The 15,166-nt window shown below is 40.6% G+C and overlaps 4 protein-coding genes across 4 annotated transcripts in view; all 4 read right to left on the reverse strand.

Moving 5' to 3' along the window:
- LOC145907419 (uncharacterized) overlaps positions 1-15,166 on the reverse strand; it is a 292,577-nt gene that overhangs the window by 22,214 nt on the left and 255,197 nt on the right. The gene's annotated exons all lie outside the window — the stretch shown is intronic.
- On the reverse strand, positions 3,227-4,181 carry LOC145907463 (ficolin-2-like). The gene is made up of 2 exons (XM_082994869.1): positions 4,081-4,181; positions 3,227-3,813 (listed from the first exon to the last, which is right to left on the reverse strand). The coding sequence occupies exons 1-2, from the start codon at positions 4,131-4,133 to the stop codon at positions 3,636-3,638; spliced, it is 231 nt and encodes a 76-aa protein (XP_082850995.1). The 5' UTR covers positions 4,134-4,181; the 3' UTR covers positions 3,227-3,635.
- LOC145906370 (ficolin-1-like) lies at positions 5,707-7,519 on the reverse strand. The gene is made up of 4 exons (XM_082993788.1): positions 7,486-7,519; positions 7,255-7,367; positions 6,889-6,985; positions 5,707-5,810 (listed from the first exon to the last, which is right to left on the reverse strand). Exons 1-4 carry the CDS (start codon positions 7,517-7,519, stop codon positions 5,707-5,709), a joined length of 348 nt encoding a protein of 115 aa, XP_082849914.1.
- LOC145906371 (uncharacterized) lies at positions 8,502-11,937 on the reverse strand. The gene is made up of 6 exons (XM_082993789.1): positions 11,828-11,937; positions 11,357-11,478; positions 9,356-9,383; positions 9,182-9,244; positions 8,619-8,684; positions 8,502-8,560 (listed from the first exon to the last, which is right to left on the reverse strand). The coding sequence occupies exons 1-6, from the start codon at positions 11,877-11,879 to the stop codon at positions 8,502-8,504; spliced, it is 390 nt and encodes a 129-aa protein (XP_082849915.1). The 5' UTR covers positions 11,880-11,937.

The following is a 15,166-nucleotide window of genomic DNA, read 5'->3' on the forward strand; positions in this document are numbered from 1 at the left end:
AGTCGATCGTCAGGTACCAAATGAGCTTTGGCAAACGTGCAAAACCGGGACCAGTAGTCAACCCACAGCTCTGAGGTCGAATCAAAAGGCAAAAAATTTGGCGTATTTAGGTGAGTTACCGTTGATGCCGTTCCTTCCGTCGATCCTTCACTCGAGCGAGGCTTCCCCAGAATTGCTATCATCGCCTCCATTTGTTCTTGGTGTCGACGTTCTTGTTCTTCAAGTTGACGTTCTTGAACTTCACGTTGACACTCTTGGGCTTTAAGTTGACGTTGCATCATCTCCACAAGCTTCTCCATGACCAGAAATCCCATCCTCGTCGCCAAATAACTGTTGTATTCTTCAGTCACAAACAGTTCAAGTGTATTGATACAAAACGGTGCGCAGGTTTTATAGGCAAAGCCAACACGCAAACAACGCCAGGAACGCAATTATTAGCGACTGAGGTGCGCAGTACATCCACAGGCGTGAGTCGCATTGCCAGACACGCTGATTGCACGGCGAGTAAGTTTTATCGAACACAATGGTTCGTTTTCAACGCGGGAAGACACGAAACTTGTTGGAGTTATTGGCTCTCAACGTTCCTGCTTATCGGTCTTATGAATATAATGCAGTTTATTTTACGAAACATAAACTTACATAACCATAGTAGTGGGGTAACGTGGAGTCCATATTTCCCTGCAGTTTATTTGGAGTCAGAAAACAAAATTGTTGGTGAACTACGGCCCAAATGTTTGATTCGGTCAAATGCCCACTTACAAAAAAAGTTTTCAAATAGAGTCTCGGGTTTGCTGCGGCCGGTTTCGAATTCGGCTCTGACGTTTGAAAAGTCTCAGAACCACTGTTCCAAACAATTAAACAAGATTTTGCAGCTACATTCCTTGAGTTGAACATGTTATTGTGTCTTCCTCTCAGGATCCAGTCTTTCGGAGCGGGATCTGCGAATGTTTTCAGACTTCAGACCGAGTCAAGAGGGGACATTTCCTTCACCGCAGAACAAGTTAACGAGATTGTGAAACTCATGCGAGCTTACGTCACCGCCCTCTTCCGCCGAAAGCATTGAAAGTTGACACCGAGCACTTTTATTGCGTTCAGATTTTAACGAAACTTTAGTATTTGTCGTTCTAGCCACAAACTTGAATGTTAAGATCACAGGGTCACCATATGGACCACAGCGATCTATATCAATGGCTTCCACATTACCACACAATATTACCTTCGCCGATGCATGTTTTTGTGACATTACTCAGCAAAAACTTTCGTCGGTTGGGAGGATTCACAGAGTTAACCATGGTGTCGTTGTACCCGAACGGGCTCGCGAGATGTTCCAAGTCTTTCACGTCCAGTAAGGTTTATTTACAGGATCATGTATCTTATAGTTTCGGCATACACGCTTACACCCACTCTCAATACTCCGCTCCAGTGTTTAAACCTTGCAGTTACGATTTTCATTTGTTTTGCCACTTTCACATGTTTTTTTCGCAAGTCATATTCTTTCTTGTCCTGAAGCACTTGGTGATCTTTTCTGTCTATTTTGTTTTCGGGAAACCAAATTCCATGACCATAGAAATCACAACCAGCGATAAAGTTGTCAGTCCCACTCATGGCATTTCAACTTGTGATTTGTAATTTCAATATTATTTCACAATTATTTCGCCCTAATCATGACCCACACCCAAAACATGTGTTTCTGCTTAATTTTAACATCTAAATAACGGCATCAATACGACGACGTCACCACGTAACATGAAATATTCCAACCGCTTTCGTACTGATTGTTGTTAACTGTTTTATCCTTAGACTGCCTATCTTTTAACATTGTTATCTGTCTAATATTATTTATTGTACATTTGCATCAATTTATTGCTTCTTCGATTTGGTTGTTTTATAAACACAGTTCCTTGTATGTCTGCGGCAAGCCAGTTGAGGCCTGTGATGTCACAATTGCTTATTGTTACGTTCCAATTACTGATATTGTTTCACTGTCGCTCGGTTTTGAAAAAGAAACAAACCCTGAATTGGGATCGAAAAGAAATTCGTATTTTGAGATCTTGTCGGAAAATTCTGGTTTTTAACATGGCCTGAAACTGACATCATGACCCTTGGTGTTTGGTGGCTGGAAATTCTATTTATCGAGTAATTTATTTCGGGTTTAGGAATCAATTCTACAAAACTTCACTCTCTCCATGCCATCTACATTCTGCCATGGAATGCAACCGGCAGACGCATCAGACGCGTCTGTGTCCTCCACAAACTGCTGTGTTAAGTTTGGTTATTACACAAGAGTGTATAAGGTCTAACCTTGGGAGGTGACAAGAAAATGATTTGTAAAGGAAAGCCAAAGCTAGTATGCTACTCATGCCGAAGCAAACGTTTCCAACACCACTGTGTTCATCATCAGTGACAAGTAAGAATGAGTTGCAGCAAGGTGTGCGCAGAGGTAGGCAGGTAACTGAACAGACAAAAACAACAACACAAATAAAACACGTGACAGACGCCACTCGAAAGCCCACGGCCGTGACGTCATCATTTGGGCTGCAATGAGGACCTGGATGTTGACAAGAAACCTTGTTACACAATTTACCCTCACATTAAACCTTTCCCATAAGTCGGTGAAATGGCGACGCGATATCCGCGCATTTCTGTAAATATTTGCGGTGAATTGGCGTGAATGCATTTTTGGGGTTTATCAGAGAAAGCCAAACTGAACTGAATCAAATTTACCGACATCCTCGTATCAGAAATCAACTGTCAAATCTGATGGATCAATGTTTATATTTACATGGATTATCAACATAAAGCATGGAAACGGTTGCATGCGATATTACAACAACGACATGATATACAAGGAATGATAAAACGGAATATGTTGTCAATATCTAATTGACACGTTGACATAATTCTATGGAAGAAGTGGCATCCGAAACACACAAAATGTAACAATAAGTAGTGTCGACGTCATATTTGCAATTATTATGTTGTGTTTTTCTGGCATCAACCGTTTTTTATTAACGTCGGATAATAATCACCCTGTAAACCAAGTTTAACTCATTTACGGCGAACGTGCTATTCGTTCGTTGACACTTCCAGCAACAAGCCGCCTTTTCAAATGTGTCACGTGGTAATCCGAACTCAAATAACCCGGTATGCATTTTCTATATAGGCCACATGTCTTTTGCGTAAAAAAGATACGAAGGGACAGAGGACAAAGGACATATAGGACAGAGACTTTTTGTACGCGTGGTTTGTAACGTGTTATTGTTAATCCTCGTGCGCTTGTTTATTATGTATTAAACTGATCGATTGACTTTGGGTTTGATAGCAGCCTTTTTATCAGGAGTCAGATATACGTCAGTGTTATTATTTGTGTAGACGTTTTAAGTAACGCCCTACAAATACCATGATAATAACAAACATGCAGAAAGGTGAAGTTCGCTTTTAACACAAAAACTGTAAGGATTTGTGGAATAAATTCGGTTCGGTAGAATTGCTTTCCTGTTATTTACGATTTAAAGCCTTTATCAAAACTGGTGAAAGTATTTACAATGTCTGTCAATAATTGTAAATTAACACAACGTTGCCATGGTTACTAACGACGCAATGTTAATTTTCGTCACTTTAAACCTCCCCAACATTTACTCGCATTTCACTTTCATCTTAGAACTCATAATTCCGCCATATGAGTTTTTCCAATAATACCAACTCATAGTGTTGTAAGCAGTAGAAGTTCTCGACCACTGACCATTGAGGTAGGCAGATGAACAAGCACGATGCCACCAAGCTCCATGATACACAGCACAATTATCACCTGACCTGCAATTATAATTAAGTCGGTTGTCAACAACTCTGTGTTACAACTTATTTAAACTCAGTTAAAACATGTGTTTGACTAAAACTTTAACGCAACCCCCTGTTTCAGAGCAATTGATTTTTACAATTGTTGATTTAGGGTGGGCGGTTAACTTTGTCAACGAAAATCAATTATTTGAGGAAATGCATTTCATCTTTTTCTAAACAACTCGATTTGCTTCGTTAGTAAAACAGAAATATAATCAGACACGTTGTATCATTATTACTCACGTATCATGGTCTCTGCTGCGAGTTGAAAATCGCGTCCCGTTATTATATGCCATGGAATCTGATATATTCCCCGAATATCCGGATATAGTAATTGTGTAAGAACTTCCTTCATCGCCAATGCTGAAAGTACTGAAAACAACAATGTCATAATGTTTAATTTAATGCAAAGTAATTTAAATAACAACGGACAATTTGTTGTTTGAAATCAATCCGCTTACATTGGTTTGTTACTCATGGAAATGATTGTTAAAAATAAAACCCTTTATGACGTAATAAACGACATGTGTCATACATTGTTTTGTGTTGTGTGGGATAATTATTTGTCAACTAAGCAATAAACACAGAGTGGGATTGGAAGTTTTGAGAAGGAAACCCAGATATTTTTCAACTTTAAGTTCACAAACGACTGGAGGTCCATTTTTAAGCAACCTGAAACCTGTTCCATTTAAATAAGATGTCAATCAAGCATACGATGCTGACATTGCAAGATGTATTTGGAATATCTTATAGGAGAAGCAAAAGTTAGATGAGTTTTTGCCGAGACTATTCTGTAACCCGCATTTAACTGTGTTGTTTGTGACAGAGTTTTTTAATATTTCTGAACCTACGTCACTGGCAGGGGACGTGTGCTTCGGTTAAACGTTCGGCGATTACAAAGAGGTAAGTGTATAACACACAGTGAATACAGATCATTATATTTCTTTTCCGACTACTTTTGTGTATTTCGGTGCCGACTAATTATCCACCTACAACCCTAAAATTTCCCACGGGTAAGAACCACTGGCCTAAGGAATTAACTCTGCAGGCTAATGTACCCATTTTCTCGCATAGAGACCCAACAATATCCAATCAACCACGCAACGACCAGCAGCTAACCCAGGGGTGGGCAAAGAGAACACAGAGTGTTTACACTATACAACTTATACACTGACAATCAAGTTGCGTCAGCGTCTTACACGTCGCGATTACGGGATTTTTGTTGCCTCATTCAAAACATTGGGAGCCGAGCATGTTGGGCAGAAAATCGAAATTTCAAACACTGGATTATGCATGGTTGTTAGATGGAGAATATAATAACCATTTGATCCCATGTATCGATGTGGGACACAGCACTAATATTCACTGAATTGCTGCCATCAATTGTCAAACGGTTTGGCCGTGGTTAATTTCGCTTGAACTGACTTCCAGATGCCTACGCTTCAGAAGATTTGGAATCAAGGGAAAGAAAATTTTCTGCAGTCACATTCTCTAAGCGCAAAAAGGTGGCGTTCGACCCAATCCGAGCCCCACTGAGCTCGGTCCTGGCAATCCGCGACCAAGCGATCGCGCAAACCTCAAGAGCGGTGATGTGGGGTCGTTACGAGTTGATTACCATCCCTATGTGTGTGCGGTATCTAAACTTTTTGTTTTCATAATTATTCCGAACCGAGTAAATGCATTAAAACACAGCAAGAATATTCTGTGTTGCTTCAAACTTAAATCCCGAATTTTGGGAATCTGACGTAATAAGGGGGGTATTTCCCTAATGTCTTTTAAGATTTTGTTAGTTTTGACGACATGATAGCATCGGGTAAATTATCGTTGAAACAATGGCATTAAATTGAAAACGTTAAATTCGTTATAGTCTTACCTATACTCGGCAAAACCTTGACCTCCGGAAAAATCCTGAAGGTCAACACGAAGACGACATCTAGTGGACCCACTGGTGATTTGATGCAGTTTTTCCAAACCTGATAAAATTTGTTGGTAGTAATAATATTGCTGAAAACACAGGAATTTAAATTGGATTAACTGATACTGTTATATTGACTCTAGGATTGTTACGTAGCTTGCTTGAAACGTGTTGTTTAGTTCCCCTGTATATAAACTGGGTGTGTACAAGTTATAACAATGTGTTCAGTAAAACAAACCTGGAACTCCTGTTGCTGCCACGGGCATATTGCAATTTAAAATGTACCGCTCTTCTGGCATAAAATATACGTGCTGTATTTTTACGACGTTTCGTCTGTCATTCAGCGAGACTTCATCAGGTATTGATGCCGCAATTTCAAAGTAAACTACACTAAAACATTCAGGGGCACAAAAAGAAAAAGGACACGTTGACACCGCTTGTCAGATCACGTGACAGAGGCAAAACACGAAACACTGCGGGAGGCGCAACGGTTACAACAAATTGTTATAAACTGCCGGAAAGTAAACACAGTGTTGACGCATCCCACTATTTTTGTGAATGTGAAGCGACTCAAGAAAGAGCCGCTTGGTGTGGTCCAACTCCTTTTTCAGAACTTGGAAAGGGGTTTATCGAAGGCAACTTCGTGTCGCAATGTCACCGCATGCTTGGCCAACGCAGTCTTGCTGATACGAAGTTGCCTTCGATAAAGCCCTTTCCAAGTTCTGAAAAAGGAGTTGGACCACACCAAGCGGCTCTTTCTTGAGTCGCTTCACATACACAAAAACAGTGGATGCGTCAACGACAAAGAACAATGTGTTTACTTTCCGGCAGTTTATAACAATTTGTTGTAACTGTTTCGCCTCCCGCAGTGTTTCGTGTTTTGCCTCTGTCACGTGATTTGACAAGCGGTGTCAACGTGTCCTTTTTTCTTTTTGTGGTCCTGAATGTTTTAGTGCAGTTTACTTTGAAATTGCGGCATCAATACCTGATGAAGTCTCGCCGCATGGCAGACGAAACGTCGTAAAATACAGCACGTATATTTTATGCCAGCGATACATTTTAAACTAAAACAAACTATTATTCAAAGTTTTGCAACATTTGTACTTGGTTAAGGATTGCTTTATTGGAATACAAACCCATCCAAAATTCTGTTGATAGATCCCCAAACCCGTTCTTGTAATCCACCCAATCTCTATCGAAACTCACAGATCCATCATAATGACGCTGGAACACCTGGTTTTTATCAAGTAAAACACTTGACACTGATTTTCGGTGAATTGGTCTAAAAAAGTTAGATGACCTCCATGTCAATATATGACTTTTCACTTTCGTGTGTAATTTCCTGACCTTTATAAACAACACAATCCCGGGCGTATGGTTAAATATTGTAGTGTGAAATCGGAAATTACTTGGCGTGCATAATAACCTCGCTTACCCAACATAGCGCTGGTGCCAGGGATTGCCCACCCCTGTGTTAGTGATATTTACCACAGTATGAATACCTGCCATCCATCTTCACAGTAAACTTCTTCTCCCGATCTGATATATTGGCGACCTTTAAGATCTGAAGTCTTACAGGAATCCCGTGAAACAGCATATATGAGATTCCAGAGATCTGCAGACGGTTAAACCTCATCAGATTGGTAGAAGTATTGAGTTAAACTCATTTACAAGCAAGTAGTCGGTGAAAACCACACAATATTTGCACGACCTACATTATGACCAGAATATACCGGTGCCAGATGGAACCCTCTCTGATTCGCACATGATGACGTATATGTTGGGTATGCCAATACCTTTGCCCGTAACTCACGACATGACTCGCTTTTGCCCCTAGTGGTGTAGATATCTCACCAATCTACACCACTAGGGGCAGAAGCGAGTAATGACGTGACTTACGGGCAAAGGTTTTCAGAATTTGACACATATGTGAGATTTATATTTAAATAAAACAAAACTCAACTGTTGGAAGCGTTACTCAGTTGACCTTGGAGTTGATCCACTCTGTTCGACAACTCTGTGAATATAATGTTCGATGTATGAGTGGATATTGGATGTTAAGTCCATGAACTTAACTGTTAGATGTGCGGTTCTGCTCACTCTGCAGTTGATCCACTCTGTTCGACAACTCTGTGAATAAAATGTTAGATGTTGGAGTGGATATTGGATGTTAAGTGCATGAACTTAACTGTTAGATGTGCGGTTCTGCTCACTCTGCAGTTGATCCACTCTGTTCGACAACTCTGTGAATAAAATGTTAGATGTGTGAGTGGATATTGGATGTTAAGTGCATGAACTTAACTGTTAGATGTGCGGTTCTGCTCACTCTGCAGTTGATCCACTCTGTTCGAAAAATCTGTGAATATAATGTTAGATGTGTGAGTGGATATTGGATGTTAAGTGCATGAACTTAACTGTTAGATGTGTGGTTCTGCTCACTTTGCAGTTGAGCCACTCTGTTCGACAACTCTGTGAATATAATGTTCGATGTGTGAGTTGACATTGAATGTTAAGTGCATGAACTTAACTGTTAGATGTGCGGTTCTGCTCACTCTGCAGTTGATCCACTCTGTTCGACAACTCTGTGAATATAATGTTCGATGTTTGAGTGGATATTGGATGTTAAGTGCATGAACTTAACTGTTAGATGTGCGGTTCTGCTCACTCTGCAGTTGATCCACTCTGTTCGACAACTCTGTGAATATAATGTTAGATGTGTGAGTTGACATTAAATGTTAAGTGCATGAACTTAACTGTTGGATGTGCGGTTCTGTTCACTCTGCAAATGATCCACTCTGTTCGACAACTCTGCCAACAAAACTTACGTTAACGTTGACATGTTTTATGTCACTAACGTTACCCTTACCCTGAACTCCAATGTAATCGGTCTGCATTTCTTGGATCGTTTGGTTTTTGTCTTTTTTAAGTTGGCCTGGAAACATGCATGTTTTTCTGATATAACTCTTAAGAAACAAAACAAGCTGTTTTTTAGACTAGTCCAGGTCAGTGCGTCTATGTGTTATTCACCGAAATTAATAAAGTGCCCGATGTTATTTACTGTGCGGACCTTCTCAAAAAATACAACATAATTTTTTCCCAACATGGTATGGAGGAAAACCACATATTGATACTTTTCTTCACGTTTTCTTTGATTATCTGTGTTGTTTATGCACGCAACGCAACCCCTTCTATCCCTTTGTTTTCATCGGTTTCCTGCACTCACATGTAATTTTGCACCAGTGTAAAAAAACTTCACCGGGTTTTCTTAGTATGGTTCGGTTGTACTTTTTTTTGCTGGTATTAGTTAAGTTGTAAGATATACTCTATACACAAAGGTCATTAATGTAGTCGGTAACTGGATAGCTGTACTAGTAATCACTAGGCGGCGATGATAAGGCCAAAAGGTGGCGCTATAGAAAGATATTTTACTTTGAATATCCACCAGGTCAGTCTGTTGGGTCTGAATTTCCTGCAACTTGTTCGTAAGTTGACCTGAAAGTGCAATCGTTAACGAAAAAGAGAAATATTTTTATTTCAAAACCGGTAATATTTAATTCTTTGTTGTCAGCTTTCACAATCTCATAAATTCTCATATTTTCCTACCATTGGTCACGAAGATCTGAATCAAACCCTGAAAAATATTTTGTTTTATTCCGTGATCTCTAAAATGAACAGAATCTAGCCCCTGATGTTGCACAGTCTTAAAACACGACAGCAATTAACCGATAGCAAATGTTTGAAACCAAGTGTTTCTGATTTCCGCCAGTTGGTTTATTTTTTTAATTTGTGAAAAATTGATTTTCGCCTACAGCATACGTCATCATCAGTTTCTGCAAATAAACTGCATTAAAACACTCGAAGCTACATGTACCTAAAATAAACAAACAAATAAAAATATAACTGAAATGATGAACACAATGTCCCCTACCACTGCATCTACACAACTGTTAACTTCACTGCGGTGCAAGGCCCTCTGACACCGGAAGCAGAATGATAAGAGAGTGCGAATCAAAACAATGACGACCCGCAGCACGAACGCACGACGTCATTGAACAACATTAAAACAATGGTAAAAGATGTTCTCCATCCGTAAAACACAACACCAAACAAAACTGCCAGCAATTGCTTACGAATTCGGGGGGAATCATTTTTTAAATGTTTATTAAAACTTGGGTGCGGTTCAGCCATTTTGGCTTCGCACACATCCAGTCCTTTGGCCATGGACTGTTCCGCAAATACCACCGAAAAACAACTTGAAATGCTTAAACGCGTTCCTGCCGGTGGGTGAGCGTTTGCAAAATGGTGGCGCAGAGCCGCCTTGTCGTTGCTTCCCAACTTGCCTTTGGTTAAATTCTAATCTGTGTTGTGTCCATCTTGTTGAAAATTTATTTTTGGTTTGGCCAACGTATTGTTCATGACATGTTGTGCACGTCGCAACATCAATGCTGAAACTCGCACACGTTACATGTTGCAGCAGTTTATATTGTTTACCTGCTATTGTTGTTAATGTTGTCGTTTCATTAACCATGGATATGTAGTTACCATGGTGACCGCCCAAAGCGAACCGCCCACAAGGGTAGCTACTAGGAGGGTCGTTGCAGTTCGTTTGCAGGACAAGTTGATTGTCCTCGGTGAAGCATTCCGCTTGCGCCGCAACAACGAAAGACAGAACTTGGGGTACAGCATTTCCTCAGGTTCTCAAGCTCACACAAAAAGAAGGGCAATTAAAGAGCCAGGCCCAAATCGTTTACAAACGACCCCCCTCCTTGGGCGACATTTTTGGAATTCAACCAAAGGCAAGTTGAGAAGCAACGACAAAACGGCTCTGCGCCATCATTTTGCAAACGCGCATCAACCGGAAGGAACGCGCATAAGCATTTCAAGTTGTTTTTCGGTGGTATTTGTGGAACAGCCCATGGCCAAAGGACTGGATGTTTGCGAAGCCAAATGGCTGAACCGCACCCAAGTTTAAATAAAAATTTAAAAAATGATTCCCCCCGAATTCGTAAGCAATTGCTGGCAGTTTTGCTTGATGTTGTGTTTTATGGATGGAGAACATATTTTACCATTGTTTTAATGTTGTTCAATGACGTCGTGCGTTCGTGCTGCGGGTCGTCATTGTTTTGATTCGCACTCTCTTATCTTTCTGCCTCCCGTGTAAGAGGGCCTTGCACTGCAGTGAAGTTAACAGTTGTGTAGATGCAATGGTATGAGGGGACATTGTGTTCACCAATTCAGTTTTATTTGTTTGTTTATTTTAGGTGCATGTAGCTTCGAGTGTTTTAATGCATTTTATTTGCAGAAACTGATGATGACGTATGCTGTAGGCGAAAATCAATTTTTCACAAATTAAAAAAATAAACCAACTGACGGTAATCAGAAACACTTTGTATCAAACATTGTTTTATTCCATTCGTATTTACCCCAAGTAGTGGAAGCGTACAAGATCTATGTTAGCTCCCAAACCAGAAACGAAACTTTCATATTGGTCATGATTGAATATATCTCGTTTCACAAAGCACACGGTTGATTTATTACGCTCCAACTTGTGTTTACCCATAGCATGTTGACGCAAAGCTAATTTCTTACTGATATGAAACTTACCAGAGCGAGAAGTGCTGCGATAACCAAACCCTGCACCACCAGCACAATCTTCATTCTTCTAAGCTCAGAACGTAATTGTGACAACTTCTCTTTCTCCGCGCTTTGCTGAGGTTCCTCGTAAACTGATTGTTGTTAAGTTTACAGACGTGCTTTTAGTTCGGGTAATTTAGCTTCCAACAAACCCTTACGCTACGAGGTCTAGTATCTTTCTCCTTGAGTTTGTCATTGTAATATTCCAACTCTTACGTAAGCCCATTTTTACTGGCGTTTCATTATGTAAAGGTTATGACGTCATAATACACGTTATCAAATAAATGTCATTTTGGTACAAAGCGTCAATTGTGACGTCAAAATTTGTTAAAAAATAGTTTGGACTTTTCCGCTTTATTCACTCCGGTCGGGAAACCGCGTCAGACAACAAGATATTAGTTTCTCCACACAAAGATAATATAACCAGTTTGTACGACTTACTGTTTTCCTGGGGACCAGAGCGAGCCGTCATTTCATAACTTTCGCGATTCATTTGCGGTGAAAATGTTGATCGACCAGAAAACAAAAACAAACATCCACCTCTACGTGTGCGCAAGATAATCTAACACGAAAGTTTGTGGAGTGCAGCCAACAGCACAAGGAGGTTATGGTGGCATTTCTTAAGGAGCAGGAAATGCGTCGGTTTCGCTTTTGTTGTCCACCTTTGTTTTCCACTCGGTCATGGGTTCAAACCTATGCCTGCAGGCAACTGTAACCAGGCGTTCGTTTCAGGCAGAAAAGTGTAAACAGCACTCGGTCATGGGTTCAAACCTATGCCTTCAGGCAACTGTAACCAGGCGTTCGCTTCAGGCAGAAAAGTGTAAACAGCACTCGGTCATGGGTTCAAACCTATGCCTGCAGGCAACTGTAACCAGGCGTTCGTTTCAGCAGAAAAGTGTAAACAGCACTCGGTCATGGGTTCAAACCTATGCCTGCAGGCAACTGTAACCAGGCGTTCGTTTCAGGCAGAAAAGTGTAAACAGCACTCGTTCATGGGTTCAAACCTATGCCTGCAGGCAACTGTAACCAGGCGTTCGTTTCAGCAGAAAAGTGTAAACAGCACTCGGTCATGGGTTCAAACCTATGCCTGCAGGCAACTGTAACCAGGCGTTCGTTTCAGCAGAAAAGTGTAAACAGCACTCGGTCATGGGTTCAAACCTATGCCTGCAGGCAACTGTAACCAGGCGTTCGTTTCAGCAGAAAAGTGTAAACAGCACTCGGTCATGGGTTCAAACCTATGCCTGCAGGCAACTGTAACCAGGCGTTCGTTTCAGGCAGAAAAGTGTAAACAGCACTCGGTCATGGGTTCAAACCTATGCCTGCAGGCAACTGTAACCAGGCGTTCGTTTCAGCAGAAAAGTGTAAACAGCACTCGGTCATGGGTTCAAACCTATGCCTGCAGGCAACTGTAACCAGGCGTTCGTTTCAGGCAGAAAAGTGTAAACAGCACTCGGTAAGCAGTTGCCTTGGACTCACGGAGAGTTTGCAAAACGTGTCTTCGTGTCAATGTTCATGTTTCTGTTCACGTATTTTCTAACATACTTTGCATGTGTTACAAGGAATGTGGGATAAAAATCAGCGTAACAAAAACACTCAGATCGTTCCCTACAATCGCGGTTAAATTTGAATGCATTTCATTTTAGTTTGAATTCTTTGTCATTTTTAGTTGGCAGTGGATTTTCGTTCTGCTGCCTTGATTTGCTGAACTTTTGTATAGAATATTTCAAAACATTCTTGCAATTTAGCTAATTTACATTTTGAAATACAAAATCTTGCTACCAATAAGAACAAATTAACCAGTTTTACTCGGTTCGTATTTACGTTTTCTACATCAAAAGTTGGTCAGTAGAATTCTTTCCATCAATTTGGCGTCCAACCATGCACTTACATCTTCCCAGAATATTGCAACATTTATTACACACAAAAAATACATGCTAAATTGGTTCCATTTCGTTTTCGCAAAGAAAAACATATTCACCCGTGCTGTCAACCAGCCTGAAGCCCAATAGAGCGTCATTCGTTACCAATGCCCACAAATTTAATTTAAAAACATCTTAATTTCGTTTTCAGAGTGCATTTAAAATTATCATAGTAGAGCGACTGCTATTGGGTTTCCGTTAAGGTCGATTCCATGTAGGTTTCCCGTTTGTTTGGTTGTTTTCTTGGGGTTTTTATATTTTGTTGGAATGGCTTTTATAAGCTTAAGGTAATCTGTATAATTTTTGCTTGAAGGTGTGAACAAACTACAGACTGCGTTACATGGTAAACCGGATGCTCGGTATTATCTTCATAAATAAAGTGATGCATAGGCCTACGCTATCGGTCTGCCTATATATCAGGTCTTCGTAGGTACCAACGTCAGGTACGATGAGTGAGAAATTCGCAACCGCACCCCAGTCTCTTGGTTTTTAGTGAATATATTGTGCAGTGAAAGAACAACGAATCAGTACGCAGTGTAGAATGGGCGAGACACAATACATCAGCAACAGTGCAGCATTGGGGTAGTCAGTACAAACAGGGTACAGTTTAGCGCATACAGTCATACAGGGCAGGGTCGAGTCATACAGGGCACGGTCGAGATTTCTGAAGGTCACAGTACCACGTTTCTAAAGGCACCGCGGAGTTAGCTTAGCGTCTAAAACATACAAACAAACGTCACAAATCGCCAATGTAGTCAATTGGCTTACAAAACATTGAAAGAGGCACATGACAGGGCTTTAAGTCTTCATAACGCTAGTCACAAACATTAAAAGTATCACTAGAATCTAGACGAAGTCTAATCTACATTAATTTCAACGATTACTGTGGCTATTTCCCGCAAGTAAACCAGTGAGCACGCTTTGTGAAACAAAGGAATGCGATGATGTGATGCAAATGTGCACATATACTCACATGGGTTCAAGTAACATAGAAATGTTATTAAATGGTCAAACTGTTCGTAACAGTAGATACTTAAACCACCTCACGGACGGGCGAAACGGGATTTCCCCGGTTCATCGTGATATGGTTAAACTAGCTTTTCAAACATGTTTGTTGGAAATATTATTCTTTCTGAACTAAAATAGTTATCAAGGCATTGTATAGAGGTATGTTAAAAAGCAAGCAAAACATATTCCATCAACAAAACGTTTGTTTCGTTCACCACGTGCTTCGGCAATGCTACACACGTCCTAAAGTATCGAAATTCTTGGTCTTTAGGCAAATCTTCCAAAAAACAATATGCTCTTAAGGCCCGTTTACACACAAACACAGTCTGGCACGGTACAGCACAGTCTGGGACACACGGTGTTTACACTACTGGAATAATCGAGCACGACTACGGGGATTTCCCTGTAATGAACACGAAACCGACAAGTGCAAGTGACAAGTTACGTTGATTATTTTTCAAGGATGTCAATCTTGCCTTGCATTTCTCGGCCCCGCCAGCGTTATTATAAGTACAAATTAAAGTTGTTGCTATTGGCTGTACGTATTCTTCAACAAAAAACATGTACTGTTTTACATAGTTAAGGCATGTACTGTTTTGCATAATTTTTTACGACGCAAAGTAACACTACAGTATATGTTGAACCAAACAGCACAGATTATGAAAACAAAGATGGTATAATTGAACCAATGTTTTTCACAGCAGCATCCCGCTTAGACGCCGTTCTACACACCGCTTTGTAATGCAGTTACGGCATCATTTCACACGATCAAAACTACCGTCGTTCGTAACACTGGGATGAAAATGTACGCACAGCGGCACCACGTGGTCACTTTCCAGCATTACAAACGCGC

This window comes from Ascidia mentula, chromosome 6 (genome assembly GCF_947561715.1).
Source record: "Ascidia mentula chromosome 6, kaAscMent1.1, whole genome shotgun sequence".
Lineage (NCBI taxonomy): Eukaryota > Metazoa > Chordata > Ascidiacea > Phlebobranchia > Ascidiidae > Ascidia > Ascidia mentula.